We start from the raw sequence: 15223 nt of genomic DNA, 5'->3' as shown, positions 1-15223 counted from the left end.
AAATAAAAGGCAAAAAAACCGAAAAACGAAACAACAAAAAATGCTATTTTCGTCCGAAACTTTCTGCGGCCGAAATTTCGGTGCATCCCTATATATTATATATACAGCCACCAATCAGCAGCTAGAAAGCTAGAACCTAGGTTCCTTGCTGCTCCTGAGCTTACCTAGATAAATCTTTCAGCAAAGGATAACAAGAGAAGGAAGAAAATTAAATAGAAGTAAATTGGAAAGTTGTTTAAAATGTTTAGAATGTCTAATAATGACTTTACTGTCCCTTTAAGACTTGTCTGATATGTTGTTATATAGTCACACAACAGAAATGTCTTGTAATTACAAGGTGTTTAAAGGGACACTCAAGTCAAAATAAACTTTTATGATTCAGAAAGAGAAGTAAATTGGAAAGAGTCTTAAAACTGCTGCTATTATCAATTTTTGCAGTGTCTTTATATTCACATTTTTTGGGGAACAAGATCCTACTGAGCATGTGCACAAGCTCACAGGGTATACGTATACTAGTCTGTGATTGGCTGGTATCTGTCACATGATAGAGGGGGCCGGAAAATTAGGGACAAAACAAAAAAAAAAAAAAAAAAAAAAAATCAGGGAAAAAAAAAATCTACTGCTTATTTGAAATTCAGAATAAGTGATATTGCATTGTCTTTATAGTATGTACTTGTTAATTATGCAAGTTTACGGCACTGAGTGGTCCTTTAACCACTTCAGGATGGAGGAAACTGTCCAAATTAAGAACGTAAACAAAAATGGAAAAGTCACATGATCATTAGTGCGATCATGTGACTCAAACAGTTCTGATTGGATCCTGGGGGACTGCCTTCGTTACTAGTCATGTCCCTTAGTCAGATCTTCCGTATCTTCAATGAGGGGAGCAGGACGCCGCAGAATTTAGGACGTTCCATGCCGTCTTAAGGGTCTTAATGACCAGTGGTTTTAGGATGACATGGAATGTGCTAAGGGCATGAAAGGGTTAAACGGACCAGCTCATTATCTCTCTCTATATATATATATATATATACACAGAGTGCAATAGCTAGGTTTTTAAATACTAATTAAGGGTTGGGGTTCAACAAGCAAAACCAGCTATGACAGATACAAAAACCTCCCTTTCCCTCCGACCCCCACAGAGTTTAATTTAGGCTGCTGCCACTTCTTTCTAAAGCTTTTTCTGTTATTACTGGATTCTTGTAATTTTCAGTAAATGTTTCGGTTTCAACAGGCACAAACAGCTATTTCAAATGACAAAATAAAGGTAAATAGTTATTTTCAAACAAAATAATAAAAACTAAAATTGGATCACTGGGAACACCTCAAAGGGACAGTAAACACCTTGTAATTACAAGATGACATTTCTCTTCTGTTGCTATAAACTAACATATCAGCCAGGTCAATGTTTTTAAACAAATTAACATCCTAAATTACAATTATTTTTCAATAGCCAAACTCCACCCACCATTTGCCTCATTTAGAGGAGTCAATCTGAACTTTAGTCCACAGACAAGGCTAGCCATTGTCATAAAGTTAGTATGAAGGGAAATTATTTGCAACTATCTGAAAAAGTTTTTTTGGGGACAGATATGTAGCAGGATTAGCCTTGAGAGGTCAACAGGGTGCATTTCAACTTCTGAGAATTATAAATTGCTCACCTTTTAAAAGGTAAATTACATGAAGAGGTCAAAATGAGTAAATTATGAAAATATGTTGCATAACTAAATATTTTACATAAAAATGTTAGTGTGTGCTGTCCCTTTAAATGGGGACCTACATTTTTTTTTAAGTGGGGAGGGGGGGGTTAAATCTGCCGATTGATTTCTGTCAAATACACGTATGTTCTTTCCATTTACAATATTCCTGTAAAATGACAGCAATCAGTCCTTTTTCCGCTAAGAATAATTTTAGAAACGCTTTAAAAATAATATTCTATTATGCAATACAGGCACAGAACACGTTCACACAATGAATAGGACTGAATCTAAGAAAAAAAAATATTCATCAGATTAATATATAATTATTCTTTGAGTGTTAAAACCAGAGAGAGAGAACATTTAGCGCAACAGCAGATGCCTCTTGTATTGAAGCGCTGGATTTACAGTTTAGTGGGTTACATGGAAGCAAATTTATTGAGAATTCCATTAATGATAACAAAACAGAATAATGGTTCTTTCACTCACCACATCCTGCCAATTTTATTTTACTCACTGCTGTAAATTACCCTGATTCTGCTGTTTTTCCATTAGCATAAGTTATTTTTCAATTTTCTCAGACACGTTATTGCCATTAAAGTTAAAAGTATTTTCTTTGTGTAACAGATAAAGGGATATACACTTAATGGCTAAATGTATGGACACCACTACTAATTAATAGAGTTCAAGTGTTTCAGCCACACCCGTGCCGGATTGGCCCGCTGGGATATAGGGAGATTTCCCGGTGGGCCTACGGCGCTGCAGGGCCACATTTGGTCACGGGGCGAGCCTTGTGCACATTCACAGCACATCTATTCAAGGCCGCTCCACTACTGGCAGCAGTGCCGCGGGTGTGGAGGCCTGGGGGGGCAGATCAGTGGGCACTTAGAATACTTGGCAGGCAAGAAAAAAAGCAGGGGGGGGTCCAAGGGGTTGGGCTCCAGGGCTGTTTGTTTTCCCAGTCTGGATCTGAGCTACACCCATTGCTATGCGGTAGATGAAATTGCTCTAGACAAACATTGGCTGTACAATGGTTCGTACTGAATTGCTCAGTGACTTTAAATATTGCAGTGTCATAGGATGTCACCAATGCTAAAAGTCAGTTTGTGAAATTTTTGCCTTACAAGATCTACCCTGATCAACTGTAAGTGCTATAAGAAGTGAAAGCATCTAGGAATAAAAACAAACTTCAGGGAAGTGCTTCAGGATCCACTTCAGTGTGGTAGTAGTAGCGTGACGCAGTGATCTTCACACTGACAGTACACACCCCCTATGTCACTGATGACGACAATGATGCCATTCAATGCAAGACTGGTGCTGAGAGCAAAGCGATCCACCACTGCTTCAAAAAGAGAAAATCACAGTCCAGCAACAAACGCACTCAGAGACAGCGATGAGAAAAAGGTTTATGTGAAAGACAGGCAGCGGACACGGTCAAACGCGTTTCGTTTTCAACATAACTTTCTCAATGACCAGTCACAAAGTGGTAGACCACACTAACTCAAGGCTGGGACCCAGAGTGCTGAAGTGTGTAGCATGTATAAATTGCCTATTATCTGTTGCATCACATACTACAGAGTTCCAAAATGCCTCTGGATGGTGCATCGGCACAATTGAATAGCCTGAGGAAACAGCCCCCGAGAGGCTGAGAAACGCGTTGCTTTTTATGTAAATAAAATAATTGTTTTTATGATACATTTGCTGCACTTTGGGATTTTTATTGTGGAGTTTGGAGTGAATCCAGTTTGCAAGAAAGCACAGCCAGCTGGGCGGCTGAGAGGTCCCAGTCTGCTTTACTGCACCTGGAGGTGCGCTACACATTGTAAGTGTAACCATTCATTATCACTTTGCCTGTTTAAACTGTACTAGGCTATGGTAGCTCTGCTTTTAAATCTCAATATAGGTACCAGTGAAACTTCTGTGCTAATTTCCTGTGTGGGTGCCAAGCCTGTTTGCACACAGTGAGCTGGACAACTGCAAAGTTCAAGTCTGCCCCATTAGCACCATTGGGTGCATTTCCATTGTGAGTACCTCCATCTATTATTGTTTATCCCCTGGTTTGACGGTACTAGGCCATGTTGGCGCCTCTGTTTTCTCTTCTCTAGATCATCCTGTGACAGTGCTGCCTCCTATTTGGATACCAAGGACTCTTTTTTGTTGTTCTTTGATCTCCCTTTTGTTCTATACACTTGTCTGTTTTATATATTTATATCTGTATAGGTATCGTATATATTCTGCATATTGTATGGGTTTTTGTATTGGTTAGCCATCAGTGAGGAAGCGCCCCCTATGGGAAGTTTGCTTTGGTGCATCTTTCCAATTGTTTTCTTTGCATCGGCACAAGAACTATGTCAGGAGCTTCAGGAAATGGGTCCCATTGCCTGACCTCAAACATGCTCTTTTGGCTAAATGGGCACAAATTCCTGCAGATAAACTCCAAAATCGTGTGGAAAGCATTTTCAGAAGAGTTGCGGCTGTTACAGCAACAAACAGGAAGAACTTTATATTAATGCCCATGGTTTTGGAGTAGGATGTCGAAAAAGCTTAAAACAGTGTGATCAGGTTGTCACATACTTTTGACCATGAAGCGAAAGTCATTTTATTTGTTTTATCTAAAATATTTTACAATGTATTACGGCCTACGGGTGAGCTGTGCACAAACACTTCCTGTTGGTTTCAAAATCAATTTAGCCAGCTTTTACATATCTTTTTTTCCATTACAAATACATTTAAAGATAATTTAAACAGTGCACTTTATTATAGATGATACTTTTTTATTTCATGATTCAGGTAGAGCAGCAATTTTAAACAACTTTCCAATAAACAAAATGTGCACAGTCTTTTTATATTTACACGTTTTGAGTCACCAGCTCCAACTGAGCATGTGCAAGAGTTCACAGAATGTACGTATATGCATTTGTGATTGGCTGATGGCTGTCGCATGATACAGGGGGAGTGGAAATAGACATAACTTTGAAAGGTGTCAGAAAAAAAAAAATCTACTAATCATTTAAAGTTCAGACTATACAGTGCTATACATTGTCTTGTTATCATGCATTTGTTGGTTATGTTAATTTACTGTATTTACTGGTCCATTAATATACTTTGTTTACCCGTTACCTTGTATCTAAGTCTCTGCAGACTGCCCCCTTATTTCAGTTCTTTTGACAGACTTGCATTTTAGCCAGTGCTGATTCATAAATAACTCCATGGCAATGAGCACAAGGTTATCTATATGACACTCAAACTAGCACTGCCTAGCTGTAAAAAACTGTCAAAATGCACTGAGATAAGTGGCGGCCGTCAAGGGCTTAGAAATTAACATAAGCCTACCTAGGTTTTAGCTTAACAAAGAACAACAAGAGAACAAAGAAATTTGATAAAAACAGAATTTATGTTTACCTGATAAATTACTTTCTCCAACGGTGTGTCCGGTCCACGGCGTCATCCTTACTTGTGGGATATTCTCTTCCCCAACAGGAAATGGCAAAGAGCCCAGCAAAGCTGGTCACATGATCCCTCCTAGGCTCCGCCTACCCCAGTCATTCGACCGACGTTAAGGAGGAATATTTGCATAGGAGAAACCATATGGTACCGTGGTGACTGTAGTTAAAGAAAATAAATTATCAGACCTGATTAAAAAACCAGGGCGGGCCGTGGACCGGACACACCGTTGGAGAAAGTAATTTATCAGGTAAACATAAATTCTGTTTTCTCCAACATAGGTGTGTCCGGTCCACGGCGTCATCCTTACTTGTGGGAACCAATACCAAAGCTTTAGGACACGGATGAAGGGAGGGAGCAAATCAGGTCACCTAAATGGAAGGCACCACGGCTTGCAAAACCTTTCTCCCAAAAATAGCCTCAGAAGAAGCAAAAGTATCAAACTTGTAAAATTTGGTAAAAGTGTGCAGTGAAGACCAAGTCGCTGCCCTACATATCTGATCAACAGAAGCCTCGTTCTTGAAGGCCCATGTGGAAGCCACAGCCCTAGTGGAATGAGCCGTGATTCTTTCGGGAGGCTGCCGTCCGGCAGTCTCGTAAGCCAATCTGATGATGCTTTTAATCCAAAAAGAGAGAGGTAGAAGTTGCTTTTTGACCTCTCCTTTTACCGGAATAAACAACAAACAAGGAAGATGTTTGTCTAAAATCCTTTGTAGCATCTAAATAGAATTTTAGAGCGCGAACAACATCCAAATTGTGCAACAAACGTTCCTTCTTTGAAACTGGTTTCGGACACAGAGAAGGTACGATAATCTCCTGGTTAATGTTTTTGTTAGAAACAACTTTTGGAAGAAAACCAGGTTTAGTACGTAAAACCACCTTATCTGCATGGAACACCAGATAAGGAGGAGAACACTGCAGAGCAGATAATTCTGAAACTCTTCTAGCAGAAGAAATTGCAACCAAAAACAAAACTTTCCAAGATAATAACTTAATATCAACGGAATGTAAGGGTTCAAACGGAACCCCCTGAAGAACTGAAAGAACTAAGTTGAGACTCCAAGGAGGAGTCAAAGGTTTGTAAACAGGCTTAATTCTAATCAGAGCCTGAACAAAGGCTTGAACATCTGGCACAGCTGCCAGCTTTTTGTGAAGTAACACAGACAAGGCAGAAATCTGTCCCTTCAGGGAACTAGCAGATAATCCTTTTTCCAATCCTTCTTGAAGGAAGGATAGAATCTTAGGAATCTTAACCTTGTCCCAAGGGAATCCTTTAGATTCACACCAACAGATATATTTTTTCCAAATTTTGTGGTAAATCTTTCTAGTTACAGGCTTTCTGGCCTGAACAAGAGTATCGATAACAGAATCTGAGAACCCTCGCTTCGATAAGATCAAGCGTTCAATCTCCAAGCAATCAGCTGGAGTGAAACCAGATTCGGATGTTCGAACGGACCCTGAACAAGAAGGTCTCGTCTCAAAGGTAGCTTCCAAGGTGGAGCCGATGACATATTCACCAGATCTGCATACCAAGTCCTGCGTGGCCACGCAGGAGCTATCAAGATCACCGACGCCCTCTCCTGATTGATCCTGGCTACCAGCCTGGGGATGAGAGGAAACGGCGGGAACACATAAGCTAGTTTGAAGGTCCAAGGTGCTACTAGTGCATCCACTAGAGCCGCCTTGGGATCCCTGGATCTGGACCCGTAGCAAGGAACTTTGAAGTTCTGACGAGAGGCCATCAGATCCATGTCTGGAATGCCCCACAGCTGAGTGACTTGGGCAAAGATTTCCGGATGGAGTTCCCACTCCCCCGGATGCAATGTCTGACGACTCAGAAAATCCGCTTCCCAATTTTTCACTCCTGGGATGTGGATAGCAGACAGGTGGCAGGAGTGAGACTCCGCCCATAGAATGATTTTGGTCACTTCTTCCATCGCTAGGGAACTCCTTGTTCCCCCCTGATGGTTGATGTACGCAACAGTTGTCATGTTGTCTGATTGAAACCGTATGAACTTGGCCCTCGCTAGCTGAGGCCAAGCCTTGAGAGCATTGAATATCGCTCTCAGTTCCAGAATATTTATCGGTAGAAGAGATTCTTCCCGAGACCAAAGACCCTGAGCTTTCAGGGATCCCCAGACCGCGCCCCAGCCCATCAGACTGGCGTCGGTCGTGACGATGACCCACTCCGGTCTGCGGAATGTCATCCCTTGTGACAGGTTGTCCAGGGACAGCCACCAACGGAGTGAGTCTCTGGTCATCTGATTTACTTGTATCTTCGGAGACAAGTCTGTATAGTCCCCATTCCACTGACTGAGCATGCACAGTTGTAATGGTCTTAGATGAATGCGCGCAAAAGGAACTATGTCCATTGCCGCTACCATCAAACCGATCACTTCCATGCACTGCGCTATGGAAGGAAGAGGAACGGAATGAAGTATCCGACAAGAGTCTAGAAGTTTTGTTTTTCTGGCCTCTGTCAGAAAAATCCTCATTTCTAAGGAGTCTATTATTGTTCCCAAGAAGGGAACCCTTGTTGACGGAGATAGAGAACTCTTTTCCACGTTCACTTTCCATCCGTGAGACCTGAGAAAGGCCAGGACAATGTCCGTGTGAGCCTTTGCTTGAGGAAGGGACGACGCTTGAATCAGAATGTCGTCCAAGTAAGGTACTACAGCAATGCCCCTTGGTCTTAGCACAGCTAGAAGGGACCCTAGTACCTTTGTGAAAATCCTTGGAGCAGTGGCTAATCCGAAAGGAAGCGCCACGAACTGGTAATGCTTGTCCAGGAATGCGAACCTTAGGAACCGATGATGTTCCTTGTGGATAGGAATATGTAGATACGCATCCTTTAAATCCACTGTGGTCATGAATTGACCTTCCTGGATGGAAGGAAGAATAGTTCGAATGGTTTCCATCTTGAACGATGGAACCTTGAGAAACTTGTTTAAGATCTTGAGATCTAAGATTGGTCTGAACGTTCCCTCTTTTTTGGGAACTATGAACAGATTGGAGTAGAACCCCATCCCTTGTTCTCTTAATGGAACAGGATGAATCACTCCCATTTTTAACAGGTCTTCTACACAATGTAAGAATGCCTGTCTTTTTATGTGGTCTGAAGACAACTGAGACCTGTGGAACCTCCCCCTTGGGGGAAGCCCCTTGAATTCCAGAAGATAACCTTGGGAGACTATTTCTAGCGCCCAAGGATCCAGAACATCTCTTGCCCAAGCCTGAGCGAAGAGAGAGAGTCTGCCCCCCACCAGATCCGGTCCCGGATCGGGGGCCAACATTTCATGCTGTCTTGGTAGCAGTGGCAGGTTTCTTGGCCTGCTTTCCCTTGTTCCAGCCTTGCATTGGTCTCCAAGCTGGCTTGGCTTGAGAAGTATTACCCTCTTGCTTAGAGGACGTAGCACTTTGGGCTGGTCCATTTCTACGAAAGGGACGAAAATTAGGTTTATTTTTTGCCTTGAAAGGCCGATCCTGAGCTTGTTCTTGGAAGACGCATCAGCTGACCAAGATTTCAACCAAAGCGCTCTGCGCGCCACAATAGCAAACCCAGAATTCTTAGCCGCTAACCTAGCCAATTGCAAAGTGGCGTCTAGGGTGAAAGAATTAGCCAATTTGAGAGCATTGATTCTGTCCATAATCTCCTCATAAGGAGGAGAATCACTATCGACCGCCTTTATCAGCTCATCGAACCAGAAACATGCGGCTGTAGCTACAGGGACAATGCATGAAATTGGTTGTAGAAGGTAACCCTGCTGAACAAACATCTTTTTAAGTAAACCTTCTAATTTTTTATCCATAGGATCTTTGAAAGCACAACTATCCTCTATGGGTATAGTGGTCCGTTTGTTTAAAGTGGAAACCGCTCCCTCGACCTTGGGGACTGTCTGCCATAAGTCCTTTCTGGGGTCGACCATAGGAAACAATTTTTTAAATATGGGGGGAGGGACGAAAGGAATACCGGGCCTTTCCCATTCTTTATTAACAATGTCCGCCACCCGCTTGGGTATAGGAAAAGCTTCTGGGAGCCCCGGGACCTCTAGGAACTTGTCCATTTTACATAGTTTCTCTGGGATGACCAACTTGTCCCAATCATCCAGAGTGGATAATACCTCCTTAAGCAGAATGCGGAGATGTTCCAACTTAAATTTAAACGTAATCACATCAGGTTCAGCTTGTTGAGAAATGTTCCCTGAATCAGTAATTTCTCCCTCAGACAAAACCTCCCTGGCCCCATCAGACTGGGTTAGGGGCCCTTCAGAACCATTATTATCAGCGTCGTCATGCTCTTCAGTATCTAAAACAGAGCAGTCGCGCTTACGCTGATAAGTGTTCATTTTGGCTAAAATGTTTTTGACAGAATTATCCATTACAGCCGTTAATTGTTGCATAGTAAGGAGTATTGGCGCGCTAGATGTACTAGGGGCCTCCTGAGTGGGCAAGACTCGTGTAGACGAAGGAGGGAATGATGCAGTACCATGCTTACTCCCCTCACTTGAGGAATCATCTTGGGCATCATTGTCATTGTCACATAAATCACATTTATTTAAATGAATAGGAATTCTGGCTTCCCCACATTCAGAACACAGTCTATCTGGTAGTTCAGACATGTTAAACAGGCATAAACTTGATAACAAAGTACAAAAAACGTTTTAAAATAAAACCGTTACTGTCACTTTAAATTTTAAACTGAACACACTTTATTACTGCAATTGCGAAAAAACATGAAGGAATTGTTCAAAATTCACCAAATTTTCACCACAGTGTCTTAAAGCCTTAAAAGTATTGCACACCAAATTTGGAAGCTTTAACCCTTAAAATAACGGAACCGGAGCCGTTTTTAACTTTAACCCCTTTACAGTCCCTGGTATCTGCTTTGCTGAGACCCAACCAAGCCCAAAGGGGAATACGATACCAAATGACGCCTTCAGAAAGTCTTTTCTAAGTATCAGAGCTCCTCTCACATGCGACTGCATGTCATGCCTCTCAAAAACAAGTGCGCAACACCGGCGCGAAAATGAGGCTCTGCCTATGATTTGGGAAAGCCCCTAAAGAATAAGGTGTCTAAAACAGTGCCTGCCGATATTATTATATCAAAATACCCAGAATAAATGATTCCTCAAGGCTAAATATGTGTTAATAATGAATCGATTTAGCCCAGAAAAAGTCTACAGTCTTAATAAGCCCTTGTGAAGCCCTTATTTACGATCTTAATAAACATGGCTTACCGGATCCCATAGGGAAAATGACAGCTTCCAGCATTACATCGTCTTGTTAGAATGTGTCATACCTCAAGCAGCAAGAGACTGCTCACTGTTCCCCCAACTGAAGTTAATTGCTCTCAACAGTCCTGTGTGGAACAGCCATGGATTTTAGTGACGGTTGCTAAAATCATTTTCCTCATACAAACAGAAATCTTCATCTCTTTTCTGTTTCTGAGTAAATAGTACATACCAGCACTATTTCAAAATAACAAACTCTTGATTGAATAATAAAAACTACAGTTAAACACTAAAAAACTCTAAGCCATCTCCGTGGAGATGTTGCCTGTACAACGGCAAAGAGAATGACTGGGGTAGGCGGAGCCTAGGAGGGATCATGTGACCAGCTTTGCTGGGCTCTTTGCCATTTCCTGTTGGGGAAGAGAATATCCCACAAGTAAGGATGACGCCGTGGACCGGACACACCTATGTTGGAGAAAGTCAATTGGAAAGTTGTTAAAAATTGCATGTCCTATCTGAATCATGAAAGTTTAATTTTGACTTCACAAGACTGTACCTTTAAAGGGACATTAAACACTAAATATACGCTAGAAAGAATAATGCATTCAAAGAAAAGATTAGTCCATGACTAACATGTAGATGTATTTTTTAAAGTTTAATTAGTTGTTTAAAACGTGACAAAATAAGTGTAAAGTTTTAGTGTCTATAAAACACTGGGAGCTGCCATGTTGTAACTTGTGTTACCTTCTCTGCTGTGGCCAATTAGAGTCAGTTATAAATAGGTCACTAGAGTGTGCAGCCAATAGTTGTGCTGGATTTAAGTGTTCTGCACTTCCATTTCTAACAGGAACTGAAAAGCTCATATTTTCAGAATGGAATTACAGGCAAAGAGGCCAAAAAAAATAATGAAAGTATATTGCAAAGTTGTTTTATTATATACAATTTATCATTTTATATTACCATCTCAAAGTGTTTAATGTCCCTTTAATCATGAACTCTGTCGCTGGCTCTCTCAGTGTGTATATGCACTGTAACTCACAAATATATTATCTGAAGAATATTTATATAAACCTTTTTACTGTAGTGAAAAATAATATAGTGTGGAACGTGTAGCTTTATATTTCTGCAGTAAAAGAAACTAGGACGAATCTCCTGTATGAGACTTACCTGAGCTGTTTTGCGTAGTTTTGCTCAATCTCAATTCTATCTTTCACAAACTTGGCATATTTATCCAGAAAGTCTATGCCCCACTGTGTATGCTTCTCTAGATTGTCGAACTGATCCTGCAGAAGAAAACAACTGGTGTTACAATACTAGGGGACAGGTGTACAACACAAAGCTAAAAACCTACGGGAGACGCACACATACGAAGCAGTCAAACGGAATGTTCTGGGACATTAAACAAAACTGAAAAAAAAATCAATAACTTCTAAATATATAATATTTGTTTGGCCCCCTATTTTAGTTTTAAAGGAATAAGAAAGTCAATATTAAAAAGGACCACTAATTGCAGAATTGCATAAACAACAAGAGCATAATAAAGAGACAATGCAATAACACCTACTATGATTTGGAAAAAAGCATCCTATTTTTTTCTGGCAAATTTGTTTCTCTCTCCCATTTCCCCCCCCCCATATCATGTGACAGACAGCCAATCACAGATTAGTATAAGTATACCCTTTGAGCTTGTGCACATGCTCAGTAGGATCTTGTTCCCCAGAAAGTGTGTATATAAAAAGATTTTGCAAAATTTGATAATGGAAGCAAATTGGAAAGGGTCTTAAAACAGCTGCTCTTTCTGAATCATAAAAAGTTTATTTTGACTTTAAGCTTGCATGATTCACATAGAGCAAGTCATTTTAAGGCACTTTAAATTCACTTTTATTTTCAAATTCACTTTATTCTCTCTATATCCTCTGTTGAAGAGCTAGCTGCTGATTGGTGCCTGCACACATTTGTCGTCGTTTGTCATTGGCAGAGATGTGTTTAGCTAGCTCCCAGTAGGGCATTGCTGCTCATTCAGCAAAGGATACCAAGAGAATGAAGCAAATTTGATATGAGAAGTAAATGAGAAAGTTATGTGCTATCTGAATCAAAGTAAATTTGGGTTTCATGTCCCTAGCAAGATGACACCTCTTCTCCTCAACAATCTAAATCCAAATACAGCCATAGTAAGCCTCACAGATTTAAAGGGACATGAAACAACTTTTTTTTGTGATTCCAACAGAGCATACAATTTATAAAAATAAAAGTTTTCAGTTTACTTCAATAGTCAAATTTGCTTAATTCATGTTATTCTTTGTTGAAAATATATACAGATAAGAAGCACGCACGTCTGGACCATAACATTGCAGGAACGTGTTGCCCTCGAGTGCTCTTGCTAATGTACAGCTACCAAATTAGTGCTGCAGACACATGCACACTCCTGAACTTACTTTCCAACTTTTAACAAAGGATACCAAGAGAACAAAGACATTTTGCTAATAGGAGAAAATTGGAAAGTTGCTTAAAATGATTGCTCTGTCTGAAACATGAAAGAAAAGAAATTAATGTCCATTCATGTCCCTTTAAAGGAATAGTCTAGTCAAAATTAAACTTTCATGATTCAGATAGAGCAGTCATTTTAAGCAACTTTCTAATTAACTCCTATTATTTTTTTTTCTTTGTTCTCTTGGTATCTTTATTTGAAAAGGCAAGAATGTAAGCTTAGGAGCCGGCCCATTTTTGGTTCAAAACCTGGGTAGAGCTTGCTGATTGGTGGCTACATTTAGACACCAAAAGCTTCCTTTAAATCAGGCCATTCATTTCGATGATTCCTTAAAGGTAGAAACACCTCAGCAAAGATTAGAGAACTGTTTTTTATAATAGATAATCTTAAATTAAAGGAAAAAGTAGAATTGTCCTTTATGAAAGATACTGCTGTTATTTCCCAGGATGCAGAGAAGGCATTCGACTCGGTTCAACACGATCATATATTTTTCTTTTTGGATAGATTCAGTTTTTCGGATTCAAGGGTTGCATCTTACAAATTTGTTAAAAAACATAATTTATGTAAGAACTTACCTGATAAATTCATTTCTTTCATATTAACAAGAGTCCATGAGCTAGTGACGTATGGGATATACATTCCTACCAGGAGGGGCAAAGTTTCCCAAACCTTAAAATGCCTATAAATACACCCCTCACCACACCCACAAATCAGTTTAACGAATAGCCAAGAAGTGGGGTGATAAGAAAAAAAGTGCGAAGCATATAAAATAAGGAATTGGAATAATTGTGCTTTATACAAAAAAATCATAACCACCACAAAAAAGGGTGGGCCTCATGGACTCTTGTTAATATGAAAGAAATGAATTTATCAGGTAAGTTCTTACATAAATTATGTTTTCTTTCATGTAATTAACAAGAGTCCATGAGCTAGTGACGTATGGGATAATGACTACCCAAGATGTGGATCTTTCCACACAAGAGTCACTAGAGAGGGAGGGATAAAATAAAGACAGCCAATTCCTGCTGAAAATAATCCACACCCAAAATAAAGTTTAACGAAAAACATAAGCAGAAGATTCAAACTGAAATCGCTGCCTGAAGAACTTTTCTACCAAAAACTGCTTCAGAAGAAGAAAATACATCAAAATGGTAGAATTTAGTAAAAGTATGCAAAGAGGACCAAGTTGCTGCTTTGCAGATCTGGTCAACCGAAGCTTCATTCCTAAACGCCCAGGAAGTAGATACTGACCTAGTAGAATGAGCTGTAATTCTCTGAGGCGGAATTTTACCCGACTCAACATAGGCAAGATGAATTAAAGATTTCAACCAAGATGCCAAAGAAATGGCAGAAGCTTTCTGGCCTTTCCTAGAACCGGAAAAGATAACAAATAGACTAGAAGTCTTACGGAAAGATTTCATAGCTTCAACATAATATTTCAAAGCTCTAACAACATCCAAAGAATGCAACGATTTCTCCTTAGAATTCTTAGGATTAGGACATAATGAAGGAACCATAATTTCTCTACTAATGTTGTTGGAATTCACAACCTTAGGTAAAAATTCAAAAGAAGTTCGCAACACCGCCTTATCCTGATGAAAAATCAGAAAAGGAGACTCACAAGAAAGAGCAGATAATTCAGAAACTCTTCTAGCAGAAGAGATGGCCAAAAGGAACAAAACTTTCCAAGAAAGTAATTTAATGTCCAATGAATGCATAGGTTCAAACGGAGGAGCTTGAAGAGCTCCCAGAACCAAATTCAAACTCCAAGGAGGAGAAATTGACTTAATGACAGGTTTTATACGAACCAAAGCTTGTACAAAACAATGAATATCAGGAAGAATAGCAATCTTTCTGTGAAAAAGAACAGAAAGAGCGGAGATTTGTCCTTTCAAAGAACTTGCGGACAAACCCTTATCTAAACCATCCTGAAGAAACTGTAAAATTCTCGGTATTCTAAAAGAATGCCAAGAAAAATGATGAGAAAGACACCAAGAAATATAAGTCTTCCAGACTCTATAATATATCTCTCGAGATACAGATTTACGAGCCTGTAACATAGTATTAATCACGGAGTCAGAGAAACCTCTTTGACCAAGAATCAAGCGTTCAATCTCCATACCTTTAAGTTTAAGGATTTCAGATCCGGATGGAAAAAAGGACCTTGCGACAGAAGGTCTGGTCTTAACGGAAGAGTCCATGGTTGGCAAGATGCCATCCGGACAAGATCCGCATACCAAAACCTGTGAGGCCATGCCGGAGCTATTAGCAGAACAAACGAGCATTCCCTCAGAATCTTGGAGATTACTCTTGGAAGAAGAACTAGAGGCGGAAAGATATAGGCAGGATGATACTTCCAAGGA

At 40.1% G+C, this 15223-nt stretch overlaps 1 protein-coding gene across 2 annotated transcripts in view; it reads right to left on the bottom strand.

Annotated features, from left to right (window-relative positions):
* Positions 1-15223, bottom strand: part of FNBP1L (formin binding protein 1 like) — a 363084-nt gene that overhangs the window by 177231 nt on the left and 170630 nt on the right. For both annotated transcript variants that reach the window (XM_053694033.1, XM_053694034.1), the window contains exon 2: positions 11540-11655. In XM_053694033.1, coding sequence (XP_053550008.1) covers positions 11540-11655 — 116 coding nt within the window. The remainder of the gene's footprint in view (positions 1-11539; positions 11656-15223) is intronic.

Source organism: Bombina bombina, chromosome 10 (assembly GCF_027579735.1).
Source record: "Bombina bombina isolate aBomBom1 chromosome 10, aBomBom1.pri, whole genome shotgun sequence".
In the NCBI taxonomy this organism is placed as follows: Eukaryota; Metazoa; Chordata; class Amphibia; order Anura; family Bombinatoridae; genus Bombina; species Bombina bombina.
Note: the sequence above shows the minus strand (reverse complement) of the source record. Positions and strands in the feature narration are given on the sequence as shown.